At 48.7% G+C, this 20,424-nt stretch overlaps 2 protein-coding genes across 2 annotated transcripts; both read left to right on the plus strand.

Moving 5' to 3' along the window:
- The first annotated feature begins 743 nt into the window (after positions 1 to 743).
- On the plus strand, positions 744 to 8,957 carry CUNH1orf158 (chromosome unknown C1orf158 homolog). Its single transcript, XM_008694931.2, has 4 exons — positions 744 to 857; positions 5,152 to 5,265; positions 7,190 to 7,367; positions 8,562 to 8,957. Exons 1-4 carry the CDS (start codon positions 744 to 746, stop codon positions 8,741 to 8,743), a joined length of 588 nt encoding a protein of 195 aa, XP_008693153.1. The 3' UTR covers positions 8,744 to 8,957.
- A 7,902-nt stretch (positions 8,958 to 16,859) lies between these two features.
- Positions 16,860 to 18,919, plus strand: LOC103666851 (putative PRAME family member 26; the record flags this gene model as incomplete). The annotated part of the gene is made up of 2 exons (XM_008694930.2): positions 16,860 to 17,035; positions 18,024 to 18,919. Coding segments are annotated over 2 exons (699 nt in total), but the record flags the coding sequence as incomplete, so codon positions are not given.
- Positions 18,920 to 20,424: the final 1,505 nt, after the last annotated feature.

Consider the following 20,424-nt stretch of genomic DNA (forward strand, 5'->3'; position numbering starts at 1 on the left):
ACCACATGGTATCAGTTTGAGCCCAAAGATAGGATTCCTTAGGCAAAGGGGCAGACAAGCACTGAGTGGAGCCCAGGGGTCTAGGCCTGAATCAGAGTGGATTCAAATCCCGGCTGTCTCACATGTGTGACTTGAAACAGCTACTTAATCTCTCTTTGCTTCACTGTTCTCATCTATAAAATGGGTATATTACCCAGATGGCATCTGCTTCATAGGGCTGCTGTGAGAATTAAATGAGTGACAACATGCAAATGTCTCCGCATGGGCTTAACACATCAGCACTAGAGAAAGAGAATTAGTAATAGAATGTGATCATCCCAACTCACCCTTGTAAAAGTACCCCAAGGACGATGTCTCTCACAGGGCGACAACACGAAAACAAGGTTTTTCTGGCCCTGCATTTGTGGTGGTTATTGTTGGTTCAATTTGCTTCTATGGGGTCAGTTTTTCTCCTGAAGAATCAGCTTCCCCCTTAAGGAGAGTATTTATACACACAGGCTATCACCATGGAGACAGTCAACAGTAGGGAATCCAAGATCACATCACCTCTCCCTGGAGGCTGAAAGTAGACTCTCGGGAACATTTATTTTGTGAAATTGGCAGAGTGTCATTAACTATAAACCACTCAAAAGGGTGGCTAGGAAGATGAAAAAGACACCCTAAACTCAGCAATTGTGTAACATCTCCTCACTCCCGAAACCTGAAACTGTGTCAACTCAAAAGACTCAGGGCAAATACTTACCATGCAGTTTTTGACTGCAGTAAGTCCACAGTCCTTCTCTACCCCAAGCTGGAAGGTTGAGACCAAGTATTCAACCCGAGTGCTCACTGGAAACTGGGTAGAAGAGAGGAGGAAGGTAAGGAATGGGAGAACGTAGACAGAGGGCTTGGGGGATGGCCTGGCAGGCAGAATTAGGAATGAGGTCATTACTATTTCCAAATTAAGGGTCATAGATGGTTACATCTTAACAATGTGGCGTTAGGGTCTCTGTGCTCTTCATAGGGGAGTTACATTCAAGCAATCATCAAAGTCCCCATTATATCTCGAAAATGCCATAGCAGAAGCGTCAATATAGTTCTGCCTTACAACATTATTTTCGGTGGCCTGTTTCTAGGCATCTGGTGTTCCCTGTCCCTAATTCCTCTGCACCTTGATTTGAAGAACATCTACTATCCTGGGCCTGGCCCTTCCCAGAGTGGGATGCCTTCCAAGGCAGGCTTGCCACTCCCTGCATGGATGTCCAGGGATGAGCTGCTGCTCTCTGACACCCATTCCACAACCTTGCCCTGCCTGCGCATTTCAGTTTTTACTTTCAAAACAGAACAAATGGGCTCTTGGTTTCCCCATGTATTTTAAAGGCCAACACAAAAATACTTTGCCTGAATTGGCCTACTTGAAATTGGGTATCTTTACTTGTGGTGGCAATCAAGATTGAGCCACTTAAATTTCTGCAGAGACATGTAGATATCCTCATGCCTTCTTGGGAAATGGCCAAGGAAAAGAGGATGATATCAATTGGCAGCTTTGGTGTAAGGATGGGGAAGGGTGGTGGTGACTTCTGAGAACTGGAAAAGGCTGTTTTCAGGGAGAACATTTGCATTCACCACCCCTCTGGCTAGATGTGGCCTGTGGCCATTGTTAGTTCTCATTGCACTTGACCTTATTTGGGGAGCAGGTGTGTGTAAGAGAGGGTCCAAGGGCTAGGAGAACTGGCTAAGCAAGTCCTCCAGGCTCCTGTGGGAGAGATAGTACCTAAGGATACTATGGGCTGGTCCTATGCCTAGAAGAGATTGCATAAAGAGAGCAGAGTTGGAGTGACATGAAAAACATGGCAGACTAAGAAGCTCCAGCTCCTTACTCTCCCACAGAAACATTAAAGAAACAACTATGGTCTAGCTAAAATAACTATAAAAGAGTTCTGAAAAGCAGTCAAAGGTCCACAGCAACCAAACAAATGTCCAATTTAGAAAAACTCACATTCAAAATGGTAGGAAATTCCATGGTATTTTTACTTGCTCTTTTCTCATTTTCTCCTCAGAACAGCATGGTGTAGTATAAGAGAAACTCAGCTCCCAGTTCCTTCCCTTGAACCCAGAGAGAGTGGAGCAACATTTTAATTTGTCTGGAGGCCGCTTGAGGGATTGCTCCCCCTACTTTGCTTAACTCAGAGCTCAGATAGGGAAACATGTCATAGTTCATGTTTCAGGCTAAGAAAAGCTGTTGAAAGCAGGGGTGGTTACAGCTGCTAGGAGACTATAGACCTGTGAAAGTCTGAGGCTGGAGATTACAGGTGGAGGAATGCAACAGAACGTAAAAGACCTTGAGAAGAAGCAGGGGAGACACTCTTTGGGAAATTAAGGCATTTTAAAGTAGCTGTGTATATAGACTAAATAAAAAAGCACACCACACATGCACACACACACACACACACACACGCACACACACAGGTTCAGGCAAGATGCATGCTCAGAAAACTCCTGAGAACTTAAGACTTCATTCACCCTGGAATGTGCCCTGTTAGTTAGTGGAGATCTTCCCTTAAATGGACTGGACAAAAACCTTAAAACAATCACTTTGAATATGCATAAAGAGCTAAAAGAAAACATGAACAAAGAACTGAAGGAAATCAGGAAAATAATATATGAACAAAATGAGAATATTAATAAAAAATAGAAATTATAAAATGAAATCAAACAGAAATTATGGAGCTGAAAAATACAATAACTACATTGAAAAAAATTCACTAGAGGTATTTGACAGTGGACTTGAACAGGCAGAAGAAAGAATCAGAGAACTTGAAGAGAGGTCATTTGAAATTCTTGAGTCTGAGGAGACAAAAAAAGGAATAAAGAATTGCAAACAGAATCTAAGGACTTATGGGTCACCATCATGCAGGCCAGTACACACATTTTGGGAGAAAAAAGAGACAGGGGCAGAAAAAATATTTGAAGAAATAAAGGCTGAAAACTTCCTAAATTTGAAGACAAGACACGTGTCTATAAATCCAAGAATCTCAGAGAACTCTAATAGGAAACATCCAAAGAGACCCACACAAAGACATATTATACTCAACCTGTTGAAAGTCAAAGACAAAAGAACTTGAAAGCAGCAAAATAAAATGACACATCACGTACAAACCAGCCTTATAAGATTATCAGTAGATTTCTCAGCAGAAACCTGACAGGCCTAAAGGGGTGGGGTGAGTGCTAAAAAGAAACCAACCACAACACCTGTCTACTAAGAATTCTATAGCTAGCAAAACCATCCTTCAAAAATGAAGGAGAAACTAAAGCACCCCCAGATAAACCAAAGCTGAAGGAATTCATAACCACTAGGCCTGCCCTACAAGAAATGGAGCAATGTTAGACAGTAACTCAAAGCCATATGAAATAAAGACTTCTGGTTAAGGTAAACACATAGACAAATATAAAAAAACCACTGTTATTGTAATTTTGGTTTGTAACTCCACTATTTTTATAGGATTTTAAAAAACAAATGCATAAAAATAATTATAAATCTATGTTAATGGGTACAAAATATATCCAGATGCAGTTTATGACATCAGTAACATAAAATGGGAGATGACAGGACTGTAAAGAGGCAGAATTTTTATATTTGATGTCCTATGTTCATGGATTGGAAGACACAATATCATTAAGATGTCGATACTACCCAAAACTGGCTACAGAATCAATGCAATCCTTATGATTTTTTTTTTTTGCTGAAATTAAGAAATCCGCCCTAAAATTCATTTGGGCTTTCATCAAAATTGAAGACTTTTATGCATCAAAGAACACTATCAATAGAGTGAAAAGATAACTTACGGAATGGGATAAAATGTTTCCAAATCTTATATATGATAAAGGATTAATATCCAAGATACATAAAGAACTCCTACAACTCGACAATAAAAAAACCCAACGATTAAAAATGGGGAAAAAACTTGAACAGATATGCCTCCAAGTTATGCAAATGGCCAATGAGCACATAAAAAGATGCCCAATATCACTAGTCATTAGGGAAAAGCAAATCAAAACCACAAATCAAAACCACTTCACACCCATTAAAATGGCTATGATAAAAAAAAAAAAGAAAGAAAGAGAAAGAAAGTAGCAGGTGTTGGCGAGGAGGAGGAGAAATTGGTATGCTTGTGCCTGATTAGTGGGAATGTAAAATGGTGCAGCTGCTGTGGGAGGCGGTATGGCAGTTGCTAAAAATATTAAACATAGAATGACCATATGACCCAACAGTTCCGTTTCTGGGTTTCTACCCAAAAGAGCTGAAAGCAGGATTTTGAAGAGCGATATTCATACATCCATGTTCATAGCAGCATTATTCACAGTAACCAAAAGGTCGAGTGGATAAGCAAAATGTAGCCTACGCCTACAATGAAATATTACTCAGCCTTTAAAAGGAAGAAAATTCTTCCACATGCTGCAATGTAGATAAACCTTGAAGACACCATGCTAAGGGAAATAAGCCAGGCACGGAAAGACAAAGGCTGTCTGCATCCACGTGTATGAAGTACCTAGAGCAGTCAGATTCATAGAGACAGAAAACAGAATGGCGGGTGCCAGGGGAAGAGGGAGGGAGCTGTTTAATGGGCTCAGAGTTTTAGTTTGAGAAGGTGAAGAAGTCCTGGAGACAGGCGATGATGGCTGCACAACCATGTAAGTGTACTTAATGCTACTGAACTGTATATGTAAAAATGGTTAAAGTGGTGAATTTTGTTATGTATATTTTACCGCAGTAAATTTTTTAATAAATGAACCAGGAAACAAGCATAATGGAGGGGGAAGAGTGGAACTGGGAAGAGGTGAGGAAAACAAAGGAGAAAAAGAGGAAGGAGGCAAGCAAGAAGGGGGAACAGGGAGAGAGAAGACAAAGGGAACAGGTGCAGACCAGGAGAAGTGGTTGCGTGACACAAGTCACAGCTTTCCTGCAGCGTGCGGTGCCAAGGGCCTGAGCACGTTCATTTCTAAGCTCTGGAAGGGAGGCAGCAAAATGAAGCCTGTCTTGCGCAGGATGCACTGGGCTGTATGTTTACCCTTTCTCTGCCCAGCTTTCCCGAGCCCAGGAGGGGACGGGATGTTGCAGAGATGTGAGAAGGTGCATCCCAGAAGTTGTCCTGAATATTTCATCTTTTTCAGTTCACCAAAGCCACTGAGAAAACACCTCAGTGCATTTACAGAGAAGAGTATGTCCCCTTTCCAGGCCACAGACCAGACCAGATCTCCAGGTGGTACGGCAAGAGGAGAATTGAGGTAAGAGGGAGTGGGGGGATTCTCTTCCTTCTTCTCCCTCTGCCCCTCCCCCTGCTCTCTCTCTCTCTCAAATAATAAATAAATCTTTATATAATCTGGTTAAAATTAAGAAGCCCCCCGCCAACATATACACAGAATAGAACCAAGCAATCAGAGAGCCATTTCCAAGGACTCTGTTCAGGTCTGCTGCTTGTGCGCCGGGGATCCTGGACATCGCCCTGCTCCCCCACAGCTGCTTCCGCCACGGGCTCTTCCTCCGAGGACAGCCAGCTCCCATCCCCACTTCACACTTCCTCCTTCTTAGGCAAATGCGCACCTGCTCCTTCAATCCACTCTGGATCGATGGGGTTAGCATCCCCAGGGAGGACCCCCTTCCTGTGCTTTTGCCCTAGGCAGGTATATTAATCACATTTTTTATGTTCTATATTTCAGATGGTTTGACATCTTAGGGGCCGTGCTAATCCTAGACAGACGGCCCTCCCAGGGCTGGCTAGTTCCCACAACAGTAAACAGCTTGCTGGAAGCATGCCTTTGGGATACAAACCAGCTAACCCAGAACCCATACCCCCACCACCTCTTTTCTACAAGGCTCACATGCCAAGCCAATATCCCTTTGCCCTAAATCACTCCAGGGCCGGGCACCGATAACCAGAGGCACGTCGTTAGCCCAGAGCCTGCTGAAATCATTCAGACTCTGCAATCCTAAACTTCTCAAACTTGCCTACCCTGCCTCACCTGTTCCTTCCCTTGGAAAACACACAGAGGCCCCGGGCCATGCTCTCTCCTGCGCCTTCTACGACCCTGGTGCTTCCCTATGTGGCCCTGTGTGGTGCCCTCTCCTCTCGGGAATTGAAAGTAATAAACTTCCCAAATCGTTTTTTTCCCCCAAGGCAGTTGTCTCTCTGTCACCTGACCATGCCTGATCAAAACAAAAATCCCAGGCACATCATCAAGACAGCAGGGCCATGCCCCAAACCGAGAAGAAAATCCTTTTCTCTTTCCCCTGTTGTGATGCCTCCTTGGCACTTCCCTTGGTTCATGGGAACCCCTCCAACTTGCTTTCCCTGGCCCTGGACGTGTGCTCCGGGCACCTGGTGATGTGGATCTTGGGAACCCCTGCCTCATGTCTGTGCCTGTCCCCCTCGTCTCCCTTTGGCATTGTAATCTGACTTATTTATGGAACCACCGCTTGAAATATTATGTGTAGCCGGCGCTTCCAGACCAGAGCAGACACAGACCTCCCTGTCTGCTCCAGACAAGAGGATGGGCATGGAAATCCACATTATCCTCCCCTGTAAATCAGCCCAGTCCTCCAAGATTCCCTTCCAGGGCCAGGAGGATTTTCTTTGGAAGGGCACTGATGCAGGCAAACGTCCCAGAGTAAGGAGGACACGGCTTTCTTCTCCTTGTAAATAACTCCCACCAAAGAAATCACTCCCCGAGTTTCCAGCTGAGGGAGCCATAAATCCTTTGCAGTAGAAGGCGATTTATGGAGCGTTCTCTGACTCTTCCCATAGTAACTGATTGAAATACAAGGTGCATATGTCAGGCTCGTAGTCAACGTCTTCCACTTGCCATGGAAATAGGCCCTGGGATGGAGGAGCCTAGAGACGCAGCAGAGGGTGTAATTTCAGATCACAAGAGCAGCAGTGGCTCTGACTCTTCCTAGCAGCTGGGTGTTCTGCCTTTCATTTCAATGCGTCCCCATAGCCCATGCTCGGGATGAACTGACTTGGCATGCGTCGGGGGCTGGGGCATGTGTGTGAAGGTGAGCTGTGTCTCCCTGGCAGCGGCCCCGAGGGCTCAGGCAGCAACAGTCACATCAGCATCACACACGTCCACGGTGGCAGCTTCGGCCTCCGGCCGCGGCCGTGTGGATGCCTTGCTCTGATCGGTAACACGCTCGCTGTGTCTGTCCCTCCAGGGGCTCCCGTACAAACACCTGATCACGCACCACCAGGAGCCCTCCCACCGCCATCTGATCAGCACCTATGATGACCATTACAACCGGCACAATTACAACCCAGGCCTGCCCCCACGTCGCACCTGGAGTGGACACAAGCTGCTGTGGCTCCCAGAGAAATCGGACTTCCCCCTTCTTGGTATTCGTCTAATTTGGGATTTTGCCCTGTGCTGGGCTGGGAGGGGTCCACGGCTGCCTAGGGCTGTGGATGCTGAGAGACTCACACAGAGAGCATTAGAATGACATGCGAAGGGGAGAATCCTATGGACCCACAGGGCCGCTTCTTGCCACGGAGGTGACATTGGCTGTGTGATGAAGCCCTCACCTGGGCACCGAGGCCGGGTGGGTTTACCGGGAGCACAGGTGGCAGGAACAGCATCATTGCACTCAGATCCGTCACCTTTGCATAAACAGTGATGACCAGTTCCCTGGGGCCCTGCCCTGACGGAGCACCTGGGGACACAGGAGTCACCAACGGGGAGGAATTCCTGCCCTTGGGTAGTTGTCATTCCAGTGGGTCTCAGATAAGACACTGTTGATGGATAACTTAAGATCTGGCAAGTAACATCATTCTGGACCAGGATGTGCGCCGTGAAGCAAAGACACTGGTAAGGCACGCAAAGTGAGGCACGTACTTGTGAATCTCCTTTGGGTGGAATGATGAGAGATGGTCGCTCTGGAAGAGAGAGTTGAGTTGAGAAGGAGGGAGCCATATAGGAATGGCGGGGGGAGAGAATTCCAGGGGAAGAAATAGCAAGCAAAGATGTTACGCAGCAGGAGTGCAAGAAGACCACATCCGGGCTCATAGGCCAGCACCAGCCGTGCGGATTTTGTCCTTCCAGAAGCAACAGGACTTTGAAGGGATTTTTATAAGAGAGTGCCTTGATCTGATTTACATTTCAAGCTACCCTCATTCTTTGCATCCAACTTTTTGGACTCCCTACCCTTCGATGCAAAGGGACCTGGGTTCAATGGTGAGCTGCTTGTCACTGCATTACTTTTGCAAGGGTTTCTCCTCCCGAGAAGTCTCACAAGCCAGCACTGCTCCCTTCCCTGCTAGGGGAGGACAGTCCCCCAGGAGCCGGCAGGGCCACCCTCCACCAATTATGGGGCTGATTTTTCTGAGGCCTATGTACCAGCGCCTGGTTCCTCCTGAGTATGCTGGGAGCACACCCCACGCTGAGCCAACACTCCTGCAAGCCCTTCTTCCCTCCGGAGCCCTGCCAGGCTTGGTCCCTGATACTGCAGCCCCGGAAAACCTCCAGGGCCCCACGCCACACATTCCCCTGGCTGGTCCATGCCCTGTTCACCCAGACTCTGGCTTCTCTTGCAGCTCCCCCTACGAACTACGGACTCTACGAACAGCTGCAGCGGAGTTGGCTTGCGCCCAAGGCTGCCCCGAGGGAGAGCATTTACACCTCGTCCTACCCCAGACCACCACCTTACGCTTTGTCCCGGCGGGAACATGCCATCCCCGTCCCTCCCCCTCGCCTGCACCCTGTCCCGCGCTTCTGAGAACTGCCATGTGAGAGCAACGCAGGCAGAACCAACCGGACACCCACTGTGCTGTTCGTACTTGCCAGGCAGCAGGCGGCTGCAGACACACCCCGAGTTTTAAATCCGGCCCCGCCGAGGGGCCCTTAGAATCATGATCTGTGTTTGATGGTTCCTACCCTTCCTCCAAACCCTCAGCTTCCTTCCTTTTCCATCCCACAATTAAAGCTCTTTGACAGAATGGAGTGTCATGGATGTGCAGAATTCTGCAGAGTGGCACATGAGGGGAAACTGAGGCCCAGAGAGGTAACATGACTCCTGCAAGTTCTCACAGTGTCGTCCCTACCCTCCAGGAGTGTCTGGTCCATACAGAAGGGTATCTGACCACGAGATCCGCTGCAGAACTCCACGGAATGGTAGAATGTGGTTTTGGGAGGGCACCCCGCAGGAGCTGGCCATTGTAGAAGGGTCTGGCATGCCGTTGCCTCCCCAGGGGTGCACCGAACCCAGGGCTCAGAGGAAGCAAGACACACAGCATCTCCCTTCCACCTCTAAGCTCTCCAATCCTTTTCCGGGTTTGAGGATGGGGGATTTTTCAGCGAGTGTTTCGGAGTGAGGATGGACCCGCGGGTAGAAGATCCGGGGCGCTGCCCTTGCCCAGGATGGAGTCCCCTGAGGCGCATTCTGTCACCTGACGTGGAGTCTAGCCTCCAGATGAAAACGGCCAGCCTGCATCTGCCCCGACTGTCAGGACGGTCTCCGAACGGCCTTCTCTGCCTCCTGCCTCCACCTGCTTACCTGTGTTCGCTACCGTAGGCGCCACACTCGGTATACAGTTGGTGCTGAATAATCCTTGGCTGGACGTACAAATGAACCATTGTCTCTTTTGATGCTCTTCTCTGGACCCACATGGTACCCCATTCACCACGACCCAGTCCTGTTCCACACTCTGAGCCCCTGTCTAGCTGCTTCCCCACACCCCTGCCCCAAGGTGGACCTCCGTCCAGACCCCAGCCCATCTTGATGCCCAAAGACCCCTTAGTCTTCCCAGAACTCAGCCACTCCCACTTCTGAATCGGAGAAAAGTGAGCCCCCCCTAGAATCCTTCTGGCAACAGCAGAGAGGAGGTCACTTCTCTGCTCCTCCCTCCTTTAGAACCCGGCCGTCCATCTGTGGCAGGGCATCAACACAATTCTGAGGCTCTGCCAGCCCCCCATCTCACATCTACCACTACAAGTGGTTGTTTTTTCTGCTTTGGAGAAAAAGAAATGAATAGAAGTATTTTTCCATGAATCTTTTCCTTATGTTTTTGGCACCTGCTTCACATTCTAGCAAATAATCAAGACCAAAAAAAAAAAAAAAAAGGCAAGAAAAAAACGGAGTTAATATTTATTCTGGGTTGAACAAGCAGTTCCACAAAAGCCAGGATCTGGGCCTCAATGAGATTATTTCATTGATTTATCGCTACCACCATTCATGGTAGGTGCCCCAAGGTATGGATTAAAAACGTCATTTCTGTTTACAGAAATGGGAACAAAGAACAGAGACAATAGAGATTGGCTGGCCTGAGACTGCACGGGGATTGAATTCTGGAGCTTGGATTTGAACCTAGGTGGGCTTGTCACAGAGCATGCGTGCTTAGCCCTTGTGCAAAACCATCTCTTCAAAGAAATGAAAGCCTTGAGACCAGCTGGACGTGTCGGTCTGCTGTGTGATTGGCTCAGGGACACATGTGTGTGGTTGGCTGATTCTGGTCCAGAAAACATGTGACTCAAAGTAGAGGAAGCTGGGCTTGGGCCATCCCTTTCAAGGACACCTGCTGGCTCCAGGCCTCCTCTAGGTTGACCTCAGCACACTCTAGAGCCATCGCTCACTCCTCCAAGAGTCCGTTCACTGGCCCTGTTTTCCCTACCAGACTCAGAGTTCCCTGAAGTCAGAGCTGGGCACACACGAAGCGCTGAGTCACGTTTGCTGACAGAGTGGTGGGCAGGATGAGGAATGAGAATAAAGGAGGCTTGTCCAGGAGAAGAGCTCCAAGTGGTTGCCGGGGGCTGGCACCACGCTGGCCTTCCTCACACCTCCAGCAGCTGCTCAGCTGTCCCATAAACATTCTTTGAGCCATTGTTGAACTGGGCATTGACATCACAGAGCCTTCCATCAGGCAGAGGAGAGGGATCTTCAACAAATACAGGACAGGACAGAGTGATGTTGGGGACAGGTTTACGGAATTCAGGACCTTGGTGGCCAGTGTGCCATGAGGGAGATCATTGGGGGTGTACTGAAGGGAAGGGGTCTCGAGAGCAAGAATGGGGGCGTGGAGACATGATCGAGCAGGGAAGCTTTCCCCAAAGAAGGGTTATTTAGGCTGAGGCCAGAACACTGGTGGGAGGGGAGTGGGGGACTAGCCAGGTGCGGGAGCAGGTGGGGAGGGCAGAGGGGGTGGCTGAGGTCACAGGAACAACATGCGTGAGGCTCCACGTTGGGAAGGAGCTTAGCAGGTTTGTTCGAAGCCCGAAAGTTGATGTATGGGTTTCCTACTGCGGCTATAACAAATACCACAAACTTAGTGGCCTAAAGCAACACAGTTTATTCTCCTACGGTTCAGGAAGTACGACATCCACAATGGGTTCTTCTGGAGGGTCTAGGGGTGAGTGGCTTCCTTGCCTTTTCCTGCTTCGAGGGGACATCTGCACTCCTTGACTCATGGCCCCCCTCTCTCTTTCCAGAGCCCCAGGCAATGTAGCATCTTCTCTCTCTGCCTCCCTCCTGGGAGGACCCCTGTCATCACAGGGGGCCCTGGGTAATCCAGGATAATCCCTCTGTCTCAAATCCTTAGTCACATCTGCAAAGTTCTTTTGGAATATAAACAAACATATTCAGAGGTTTGGGGGATGAGGATGTGGACATTGGCTCAGGGTGGGGATGCTTTTCACAGTGGAACCTGGCACTTTAGGAGCCAAGCCCTAGCCGGTGCTGTCCCACTGGCTGGAACGAGCCTGCCCCCTGCTGGCCAATTCGACTCCTTTTTTATAGACTGCTGTGGTTTCAGGTTCAGGGTTTCTCCAGCATTAGCCATTCTGACATGTGTGGGGTGATGTTTCATTTCAGTATTGATTTGCATCTCCCTGATGACGAGCGGTGTTGACCATCTTCTCACCTGCCTGTTGGCCACCTGCATGTCTTCTTTGGAGAAGTGTCTGTTCATGTCTTCTGACCATTTTTAAATTAGATTATTTGGTTTTTGGGTGTTGAGTTGTGTAAGTTCTTTATATATTTTGGATACTAAACCTTTATCAGATATGTCATTTGAAAACATCTTCTTCCATTCAGTAGGCTGTCTTTCAGTTTTATCCATTGTTTCCTTTGTTGTGCAGAAGCTTTTTATTTTGATGAAGTCCCAAGAGTTTTATTTTTGCTTTTGTTTCCCTTGCCTCATGAAATATATCTAGAAAAATGTTGCTATGGCCGATGTCAGAGAAATTACTGACTGTGCTACCTTCTAGGATTTTTATGGTTTCAGGTCTCACATTTAGGTCTTTGAAATGAAACTCCATCTGGAGTTTATTTTTGGAGTATGGTGAAAGAAAGTGGTCCAGTTTCATTCTTTTGCAGGTAGCCATCTGGTTTTCCCAATACCGTTTGTTGAAGAGACTGTCTTTTTCCCATTAGGTATTCTTTCCTGCTTTATCAAAGATTAATTGTGGGTTGATTTCTGGATGTTCTATTCTGTTCCATTGATCTATGTGTCTATTTTTGTGCCATTACTATACCGCTTTGATTACTGTTTTGTAATGTAACTTGAAGTCCAGAATTCTGATGCCTCCAGCTCTGTTTTTCTTTTTCAAGATTGCTTTGGCTATTCAGGGTCTTTTATGTTTCCATACAAATTCTGGGATTGTTTGTTCTAACTCTATGAAAAATGCTGTTGGCATTTTGATAGGGATTGCATTGAATGTGTAGATTGTTTTGGGTAGTATGGACATTTTAACAATGTTTATTCTTCCAGTCCATGAAAATGGAATGTCTTTCTATTTGTGTCGTCTTCAATTTTTTTTAATCAGTGTTCTATAGTTTTCAGAGTACAGGTCTTTCACCTTCTTGTCTCTGAGGTCTCTGGAGAGACTGCAGGGGAACTGTGGTTACATCGTTGCTCTTCCAGACCTGAAACCAACCTTGGTTAGGGGCCTTGGCTTGGAAACGTTCTGGGGCTGGAATCCCCCTTGCCCCTCCAACCCTCCACCACCAGGTATAAAGTACAAAATTAATCCGGGAGGCGTTTGCAAATAGCTGTTGAATGAGTATATACATGGTTTTATATGAATAGAATTCTATTGCATAGGCTATTCTGTACTTGATTTTATTTTTCATCCAATGATGTAATCGTCTGCAATCTAACATGGCCCAGCAGACTTACTTTTTATTATATATCTGCTCCCTTCCCATTCCTTTCAACCTCAGAAAGTCAGGACCAAGCTCTAGAGGGTCTCTTGACCCCTCACACCTCACATTTGCTCAAAGCAAGTCCTGCTGATTCCACCTCCAAGGCGTCCACAAAGCCATCCCCACTGCCACTCAAGGGCAAACCAGGATCCCCCACTGGGAGCTTGGAGAGTCTCCTGGCTGGTGTCTCTGCTTCACGGTTAACTGCGTGGTGGAACATAATCCAGCAGCGGTGGGGGGATGGGGCCGGGGAGGACTGGAAAGCATACATCAGGTCATGTCACCACCCTACTTACAAACTTCCAGTGATCTCCTAGCCAGCCTCTCCCCTCATGGCTGTGTTCCATCTGCCTAGCTGCTCTCCCTGTGCTTCCCCCTGTGCTTCCCCCTAGTTCAAGGTGAGACCAGTACGCCCTGCACCGGACCCTCCACTGCAGCTAACTGTGGGCCCACGGTGCCCCCTGGTGGCCAGAGACCCAAGATCGTCTGGATAGAGAGACAGGCGAGGAAGTACGTGAGCAAGGACCAGGCACTTTAGATTTGGAAAAAATTTTGGAAGAGCAAAAGCTTAGAAGACCCAGAGTGTTAGTGGGAGACAAGGGAGTCTAACAGTCCTGGCTGGGGTGGTGCCTTCTCACTGGGTTTTGGAGAGGGGGCTGGAACGGGAGGGCAGGTGACATCAGGATCGGCCGAAACCTTGCCTCTGCGACCTCTCATCACACCAGCGTCCACGTCTGTGCAGGAGGGGGCACTGCGCTGTATCTGGGTCAGTTATCAAGGAACTTCCTGGGAACGTGGGCTCTGAGTCACCTTCTTCCCTCCAGAATGTCTCTCCCACCGGCAGAGACCCGGCGCAAGGTCTCTGTGGCAATGCCAGTTATGGGGACGATACCTGTACTCCCCGCTCGGAAGGTCAGGGGACAGCCTTTACTTTTCAAGACCCCTGTGACTTTCGCTGACTTGATTTGCTGGTGGTGCCTCTTCTGAGCAGAGGCCACGATAAGGAACAAAACCACTGCACAGATGACAAGTCCAGGCACCAGCGGGCTGGGTGTGTGGGTCCCGGGCAGGAGCCAGGACATGGAACCCAGCTCCTCAGGTCCCACTGCAGTGAGGCCCCTGAGGGACCTCCCCCTACCGCCCAGACCCCAAGTCCCCTGCCTGCTTGCCCCCGCACCCCGTATTTCCCCACACTCCATTTGTCTGTAGGGCACACTGTGTGTTGCTGACCTCACGATTCATATGACAATTATTCTGAGAAATTATGCCCAGAACTCGACAGGAAAGAGAAGTAAAGGGATCACATTTTACCATGGAAGAGACGGAAGCAAGTATTTGCACCTGGGAACGGTGTAGCTGATTAAACCAAGACAGCGGAGGGAGAAGGTGCAGCTAGAGTGTGGCCTGGCGCCGGGGCTGACCCCCGCCAGTCCGATCAGACCAGCTATGTTTGGATGGCGCGCACACTAACAGTAGAAGGAGAAAAGAACCATCATGAAACTCCTCACCACTAGCGAAAAAGCATTGCTTTCCTAGGTCAGCAGTTCTCAAAGTTTGAGTGTCAAGACTCCTTTTTTTTTTTTTTTTAAGATTTTATTTATTCATTTGACAGAGAGAGAGACAGCCAGTGAGAGAGGGAACACAAGCAGGGAGAGTGGGAGAGGAAGAAGCAGGCTTCCAGCAGAGGAGCCTGACGTGGGGCTCGATCCCATAACGTCAGGATCACGCCCTGAGCCGAAGGCAGACGCTTAACGACTGAGCCACCCAGGCGCCCCATCCACCCAGGTGCCCCGTGAGTGTCAAGACTCCTTTAGATCCTTAAAATGTATCACAGATCCCAAAGAGCTTTTGTTTTGGGGGGGTTGTGTCTATTAATATTTGCCATATTAATTAAAATGGAAAAATTTTAAGAACATGTATATTACTGCAATTACATAGCATGGTACCCAACCTATGACCTATGAAAATATAAACGCTGTATTTTTATCAAAAGCAGTTATGTTTTCCAAAATTAAAATAATTTAGATGAAGTGTGGCATTAAAAAAAAATAACAGCTTTATTGGGATATAATTTACATACCACACCATTCATCCATTTAGAGGATGGAAGTCCTCTTGGACTACGGTGTCCACGTGTGTCTACCTCTGAGGCTGTCTGGTGACTGAACTGGTCTGTGCTCTGACCGGTTTGCTCCCCTACAGCTGGATCTCCACACGTCCTTCCCGGTGAGCGAGATGGTTTTAATCAGATCATGGAAATCTTTCCATGGATTCTGTCTTTGTTCCAAGTCCCAGGTGATCTGCCGGTGCCCCTACCCAGGCTCCCCTCCCTCCTGGGCCGCTGTCGGTCTCAGGCTCCCGTTCCCATCTCCCAGAGATGCATAACAGAGCAAAGTGTCTAAGGAAAGGGATGAAGATGTCCCAGGAGCAGTGACATGGCAAGAAACTTCACATTATCGGAACTCTTGGGGATACTTCGTGACATTGGCAGCACAAAAGATTAAACGTGGGAGGCCGAGCCGAAGTTAGGAGTATAACAAACAATTCACCAAAGCTTAGAGAAGACCCTTGCTCCCTGTCCCCAGTGAAGCCATGAGAAGGTGATCACTGTTCAAACTACTCTTGATAAATTTTTTTACAAGGACAAAAAGCACTTTAATTCTCAGTGTTTTAAATGACATGGTACTAAATAAATATTAGTTTTACTGGTTTTTTTTTTCTCTATACATTTATAACCACAGTAAGAGAGTTCTTAAAAATTTTTGAAGGCCACGGGATAATCATAATTTTTCCCATTGATTATTAGGATTGCTTTGTACTTTCGGCTTGCACGCACTTTTGCCATCCCGCACTGCTGTGACCGGGGTGTGGGTCTAACTGCGTTTAATCTACTGTTCAGTTGATGAGTTTTTTGTATGCCTTGATGGAAAGTAAGGTCTGCACATAGGAGATAACGCTGAGAGCTGGACCGGGTCACACTTGTTGGCTGTCTCCCCGTCACCCAGAATAGCTGCTGGCACACCCGGACATCCAGGGAAGACTTTTCTTTTTTTAATTGAGGAACAATTGACCAATAAAACTGTATGTAATTAAAATACACAGTGTGACGATACACAGGTCTACATGTGCCCTGATGACCAAGACCGGGTCATGAACACATCTGTGCCCTCACACAGTTAACTCTGCGTGTGTGAGAAATGCTTAAGACCCACTCCCAGCAGAGCGCCTGGGGGTCTCAGTCAGTGAAGCGTCTGCCTTGGCTCAGCTCATGATCCCAGGGTCCTGGGATCGAGCCCTGCGTCGGGCTCCCTGCTCAGCAGGAAGTCTGCTTCTCCCTCTCCCTTTGCCTGCCACTCCCCCTGCTTGTGCTCTCTCTCTTTCTGTCAAATAAATAAATAGAATTAAAAAAAAAAGACCTACTCCCAGGAACTTCCAAATATACAACACCGTCTTCTTAACTGCGGTCACCAGGCTGCACATTCGCTCCTCAAAGAGATATGAGCACCCATGTTCACTGCAGCGTTAGTCACAAGAGCCAAGATATGGAAGCAGCCTAAATGTCCTTCGATGGGGGAAAGGGTAAAGAAAAAAAAAAAAACAGGATGTATGTCCAAAATGGAATATCATGCAGCTGTAACAGAGAAGGAAATCCTGCCCCGTGTGTCAGCGTGGATGAATCTAGAGGGCATTATGCTAAGCGAATTACGGCCAGACAGAAAGCCTCCTGCTCTCCCACCCCCACGTGACCCCCTCCAAGGAGGAGAAGCAGCAAGTCGCCCGATTCACCTCTCAGGTCCTCCGGCTGCACTGCCTATGGAAGCTCTCTATGGAACCTCCCTCCTTCCTCGAGGGCCGCCTGGACCAGACGCTCAGGTGAGGGCTGGCAAGCCCGGGTGGTGTCACAGTGAATGCGACACGGGGGTGTCAGGTGCACTGTCTCATTTGCTGCTCTATCTTGAGTGTGGCATCGCACAACCACCCACATAAAGGTTCGGGGCTATGGCAAGAGACACCTCGCCAGGAAGCTACGCACTGGGAGGGGGGCTCAGATACAGTGAGGGTGGGTTTGCGAATTCTCAAGATAAGATGACTTAGGGAAACAGGAAAGGGGAGAGGGCATCGAGGAGGGGGAGCCACAGCAGACCTGAGCATCTCCACAGGGGAGCTGTGTGCTCAGCAGCTTCGTGAACACGCAGGAGTCTGTCTCGACTCCCCCATCTGTGAAAGGTTTCACGCTCCAGGTCCGGGAATGAATATGGGGGATGCAGGATTCTGGAGGCAAGAGAGTGGCAGCAGAAAGGATCATGAAAAGTGGTAGAAGGTGTCCTGATGATGCGGGGATGTAAGGGATCCCCGCACACTGGCACCCCTGGTTGAGGCTGGGGGACCTTGCCCAGGTTTGGTCCTTCTCTGCCTCCCACTAGCCTCGCCTGGCTCAGAGATACGGGGGCCTGAGGCCCGAGCAATGGCCTGAAGGAAGCCTGAGTTGAGAGCATGTATGGCCTTGTATCCCAATATTAAGATTCAGGGATGCCCACCGTTGATTGAGACCCCGTGTCAGACTGAGCCTCTTCTAGCCCATTCCGTTACCTTCATTCATTTCCATAAGTACGTCGGAGTCTGTTGTCCTCTGCTTGACAGATGAGGAAAGGGGGCTTTAAAGATTTTGTGAACCTGACTTAGTCCCGTAAGTGAAGGTGGGAGGCCCCAGCCCAAAATGAGGCTGGGGTCCTGGGTACTGACCTTCATCAGATGGTCACAATGACGTTGGCCTTGGACAAGTCAGCTGTCTCCCCTTTGAGGCCACCTGGACCCCCACCCCCCACCCCCCGTTCCCCAGGCCTGTTTGGTTTCTCCCCAGGTGCCTGAAGACCCCTTTGGAGACCCTCTCCTTAACCAACTGTCAGCTCACAGAGTCGGACTTGGCGCCCCTCCCCCAGTGCCCGAATATCAGCCAGCTGAAGGGTCTGGATCTGAGCGGCAGCAGCCTGACCGGTTTCAGCCTCAAGCCTCTCCAAGTGGCAGCCAGGCTCCAGGACCTGGGCTTAGATCTGTGTGGACTCACGGAAGCCCACCTCGGGGCCATCCTGCCAGCCCCGAGCCTCTGTCACCAGCTCCAGACCTTCAGAGTCAGTGGGAATGTCCTCTCCGCAGCCATGGATGGGAGGCCACTGTACCACACCGCCCAGCGGCACCACCTGCACCCAGAGCTCTATCCTGCCCCTCTGGAGAGTTTTGGCGCTCAGGGAGCTCCCCACCTGGGGATGTTTGCCCAGGTTCAAGCTGAGCCGACAGAGATCCTGAGGGACTTGGGGTTGCCCTGGACCATCTGGCTTAGCACCAGCCCCTGTCCTCGCTATGGCGCGAGATATTCTATGATTTAGAGCCCATCATATATCCCTGTTCTACGCCTGCCTGATTGGGCGCATGCGTCTATCCACAACTGTCTTCTGGGCATTTGGAAACTGAAGTCTAGGACCTAGGTGCATTGCATGAAAAGGGAACACGGACCCCCGGTTTCAGATATCTGTTCAGTGTGGATGGGAGAGGGAAGGTGACCCAGCGGGAGGGCAGGATTGCGGACACAGAAGCCTTGACTCGGGGAGTCGCTGGGACCTTCACGGATATGTGTCCTACAGTCAGAAATGTGAATCTGAATTTCTGGAGGGAGATTTGAGCTTGAGACTCACATGTGGGAGTTATCCCTGTGTGGACCCTTGTAAAAAGAGGGTAGGAAATAAAGAACCTCAGTGTAAACTCTCCGGTGCCTTCCATGATCAATTAACTGGTTTCTCCAAGTCACACTTCAGGAAGCTCCAGCTGCTGATGGAGAAGAGCCGTACTGAGTTGTCCATGATCAGAAACTCTGTAACCGCTGTGGTGGGATTTGGCCCCAGGAACTCACAGCATGTTTATGATTTCCTCCAGTTCTTTATTCTTTCCGGGGTCTCTCTTGACTCCTTGTTTCAGGGGCTGTTGGGTGGGTCAATACAACAATTGGAACATGTTAAGTGGCCAATGAGCCATTGGAGACCCTCACTGCTGAGCCAGATGCTGTGACCCTGGACGTGAACCCTCCCCACCGTTCTCCAGGTGGACCCCGAGGCCTCAGTTCCCGGCCTTTGTGGTGAGAAAGGGCTTCACTGCACAAAGCAGGGCCAATTCTGGAAGGGACTGTTCACACTGCAGATTAACTGGAGCTTCTGGGCCTCACCAACCCATGCCCTTCACAGGTGGGTGGTCGTCCTTGAACTCAACGAGGTGGCCAGTAAAGACATTCAAGTTCCTTTTAGCAAAAGTACTAAAATCCTACAGGCATGGAAACTTAGTATTTCTACACCACATTAAAACAAATAATACCCCAGGGCTAGGCCATGTCAATGAGAAGCGGACTTTATTCTCCTAACACCTCTCTTCCCCCACCAGGAAAGACTAGAGCAACATGTTTTGAAGTCAGTATATTAGGATATGTAACAAAATACCTCTAGGCAGTGACTGACTCCCTTGCCTGTGGTAAGACAATGTCTTGGCCAGGTTTTCTTGACCAACCAATAGACTGTATACAGATGTGTTAGAATTGGCTCACATGGTCACCGCAGAAGTCCACTCTCTGTCATCTGTGAGCTGGAGAACCAGCAAAGCCAGTGGTATGACTCAGTCCAAGACTGAAGGCCTGAAAACCAGGGGAGCAGATGAGGTAACTTCTAGTCTGAGGCCAAAGCCCTGAGAAATGGGGGACCCCTGCTGTAAGCCCCAGAGTCCAAAGTCTTAGAAGCCAGGAACTCCAGGTGTTCATGGGCAAGGAGAGAGAGAATTTGCCCTTCCTTCCCCTTTTTGTTCCATTCTGGTCCCCAAGAGGTTGAATGATGCCCAGAATCTCTAACCTCAGTGTACTGATTTCAAACGCTAATCTCTTCCAGAAACACCCTTACAGACATACCCAGGATTAATGTTTGACCAGCTATCTGGGCATCCCTTAGACATGGTGACACCAAAAAATCATCACAGTGACTCAAACAAAAGCACCCAAAGGAAGGCTCCCCCGCTGAGGATTCAGGGGCTGGTGGTGTTGATGGGAGGTCCTTAGGCAAGAGCCTCAGTTTCCCTATAAAAGGAGTTTTCCCTGTATAATGATGCACACACACCCACCTTATCCAGTTCTTGTAGGATCCAATGAGATGATGTACATAGAGGGCTTGGCATACAGTAAGAGCTTAATAAATGAGTCTTTCTCTTCCTTTCTCTTCCTCAATCTTCCTTTC

This window comes from Ursus maritimus, unplaced genomic scaffold, assembly GCF_017311325.1.
Source record: "Ursus maritimus isolate PB19 unplaced genomic scaffold, ASM1731132v1 scaffold_32, whole genome shotgun sequence".
Lineage (NCBI taxonomy): Eukaryota > Metazoa > Chordata > Mammalia > Carnivora > Ursidae > Ursus > Ursus maritimus.

Coding starts and splice junctions, on each gene's coding strand:
- CUNH1orf158 (XM_008694931.2), top strand. CDS start 744: ATGCAGTTTTTGACTGCAGTAAGTCCACAGTCCTTCTCTACCCCAAGC. Junction 5,266..7,189: donor ACGGCAAGAGGAGAATTGAG/GTAAGAGGGAGT, acceptor CTGTCCCTCCAG/GGGCTCCCGTACAAACACCT. Junction 7,368..8,561: donor ATCGGACTTCCCCCTTCTTG/GTATTCGTCTAA, acceptor CTTCTCTTGCAG/CTCCCCCTACGAACTACGGA.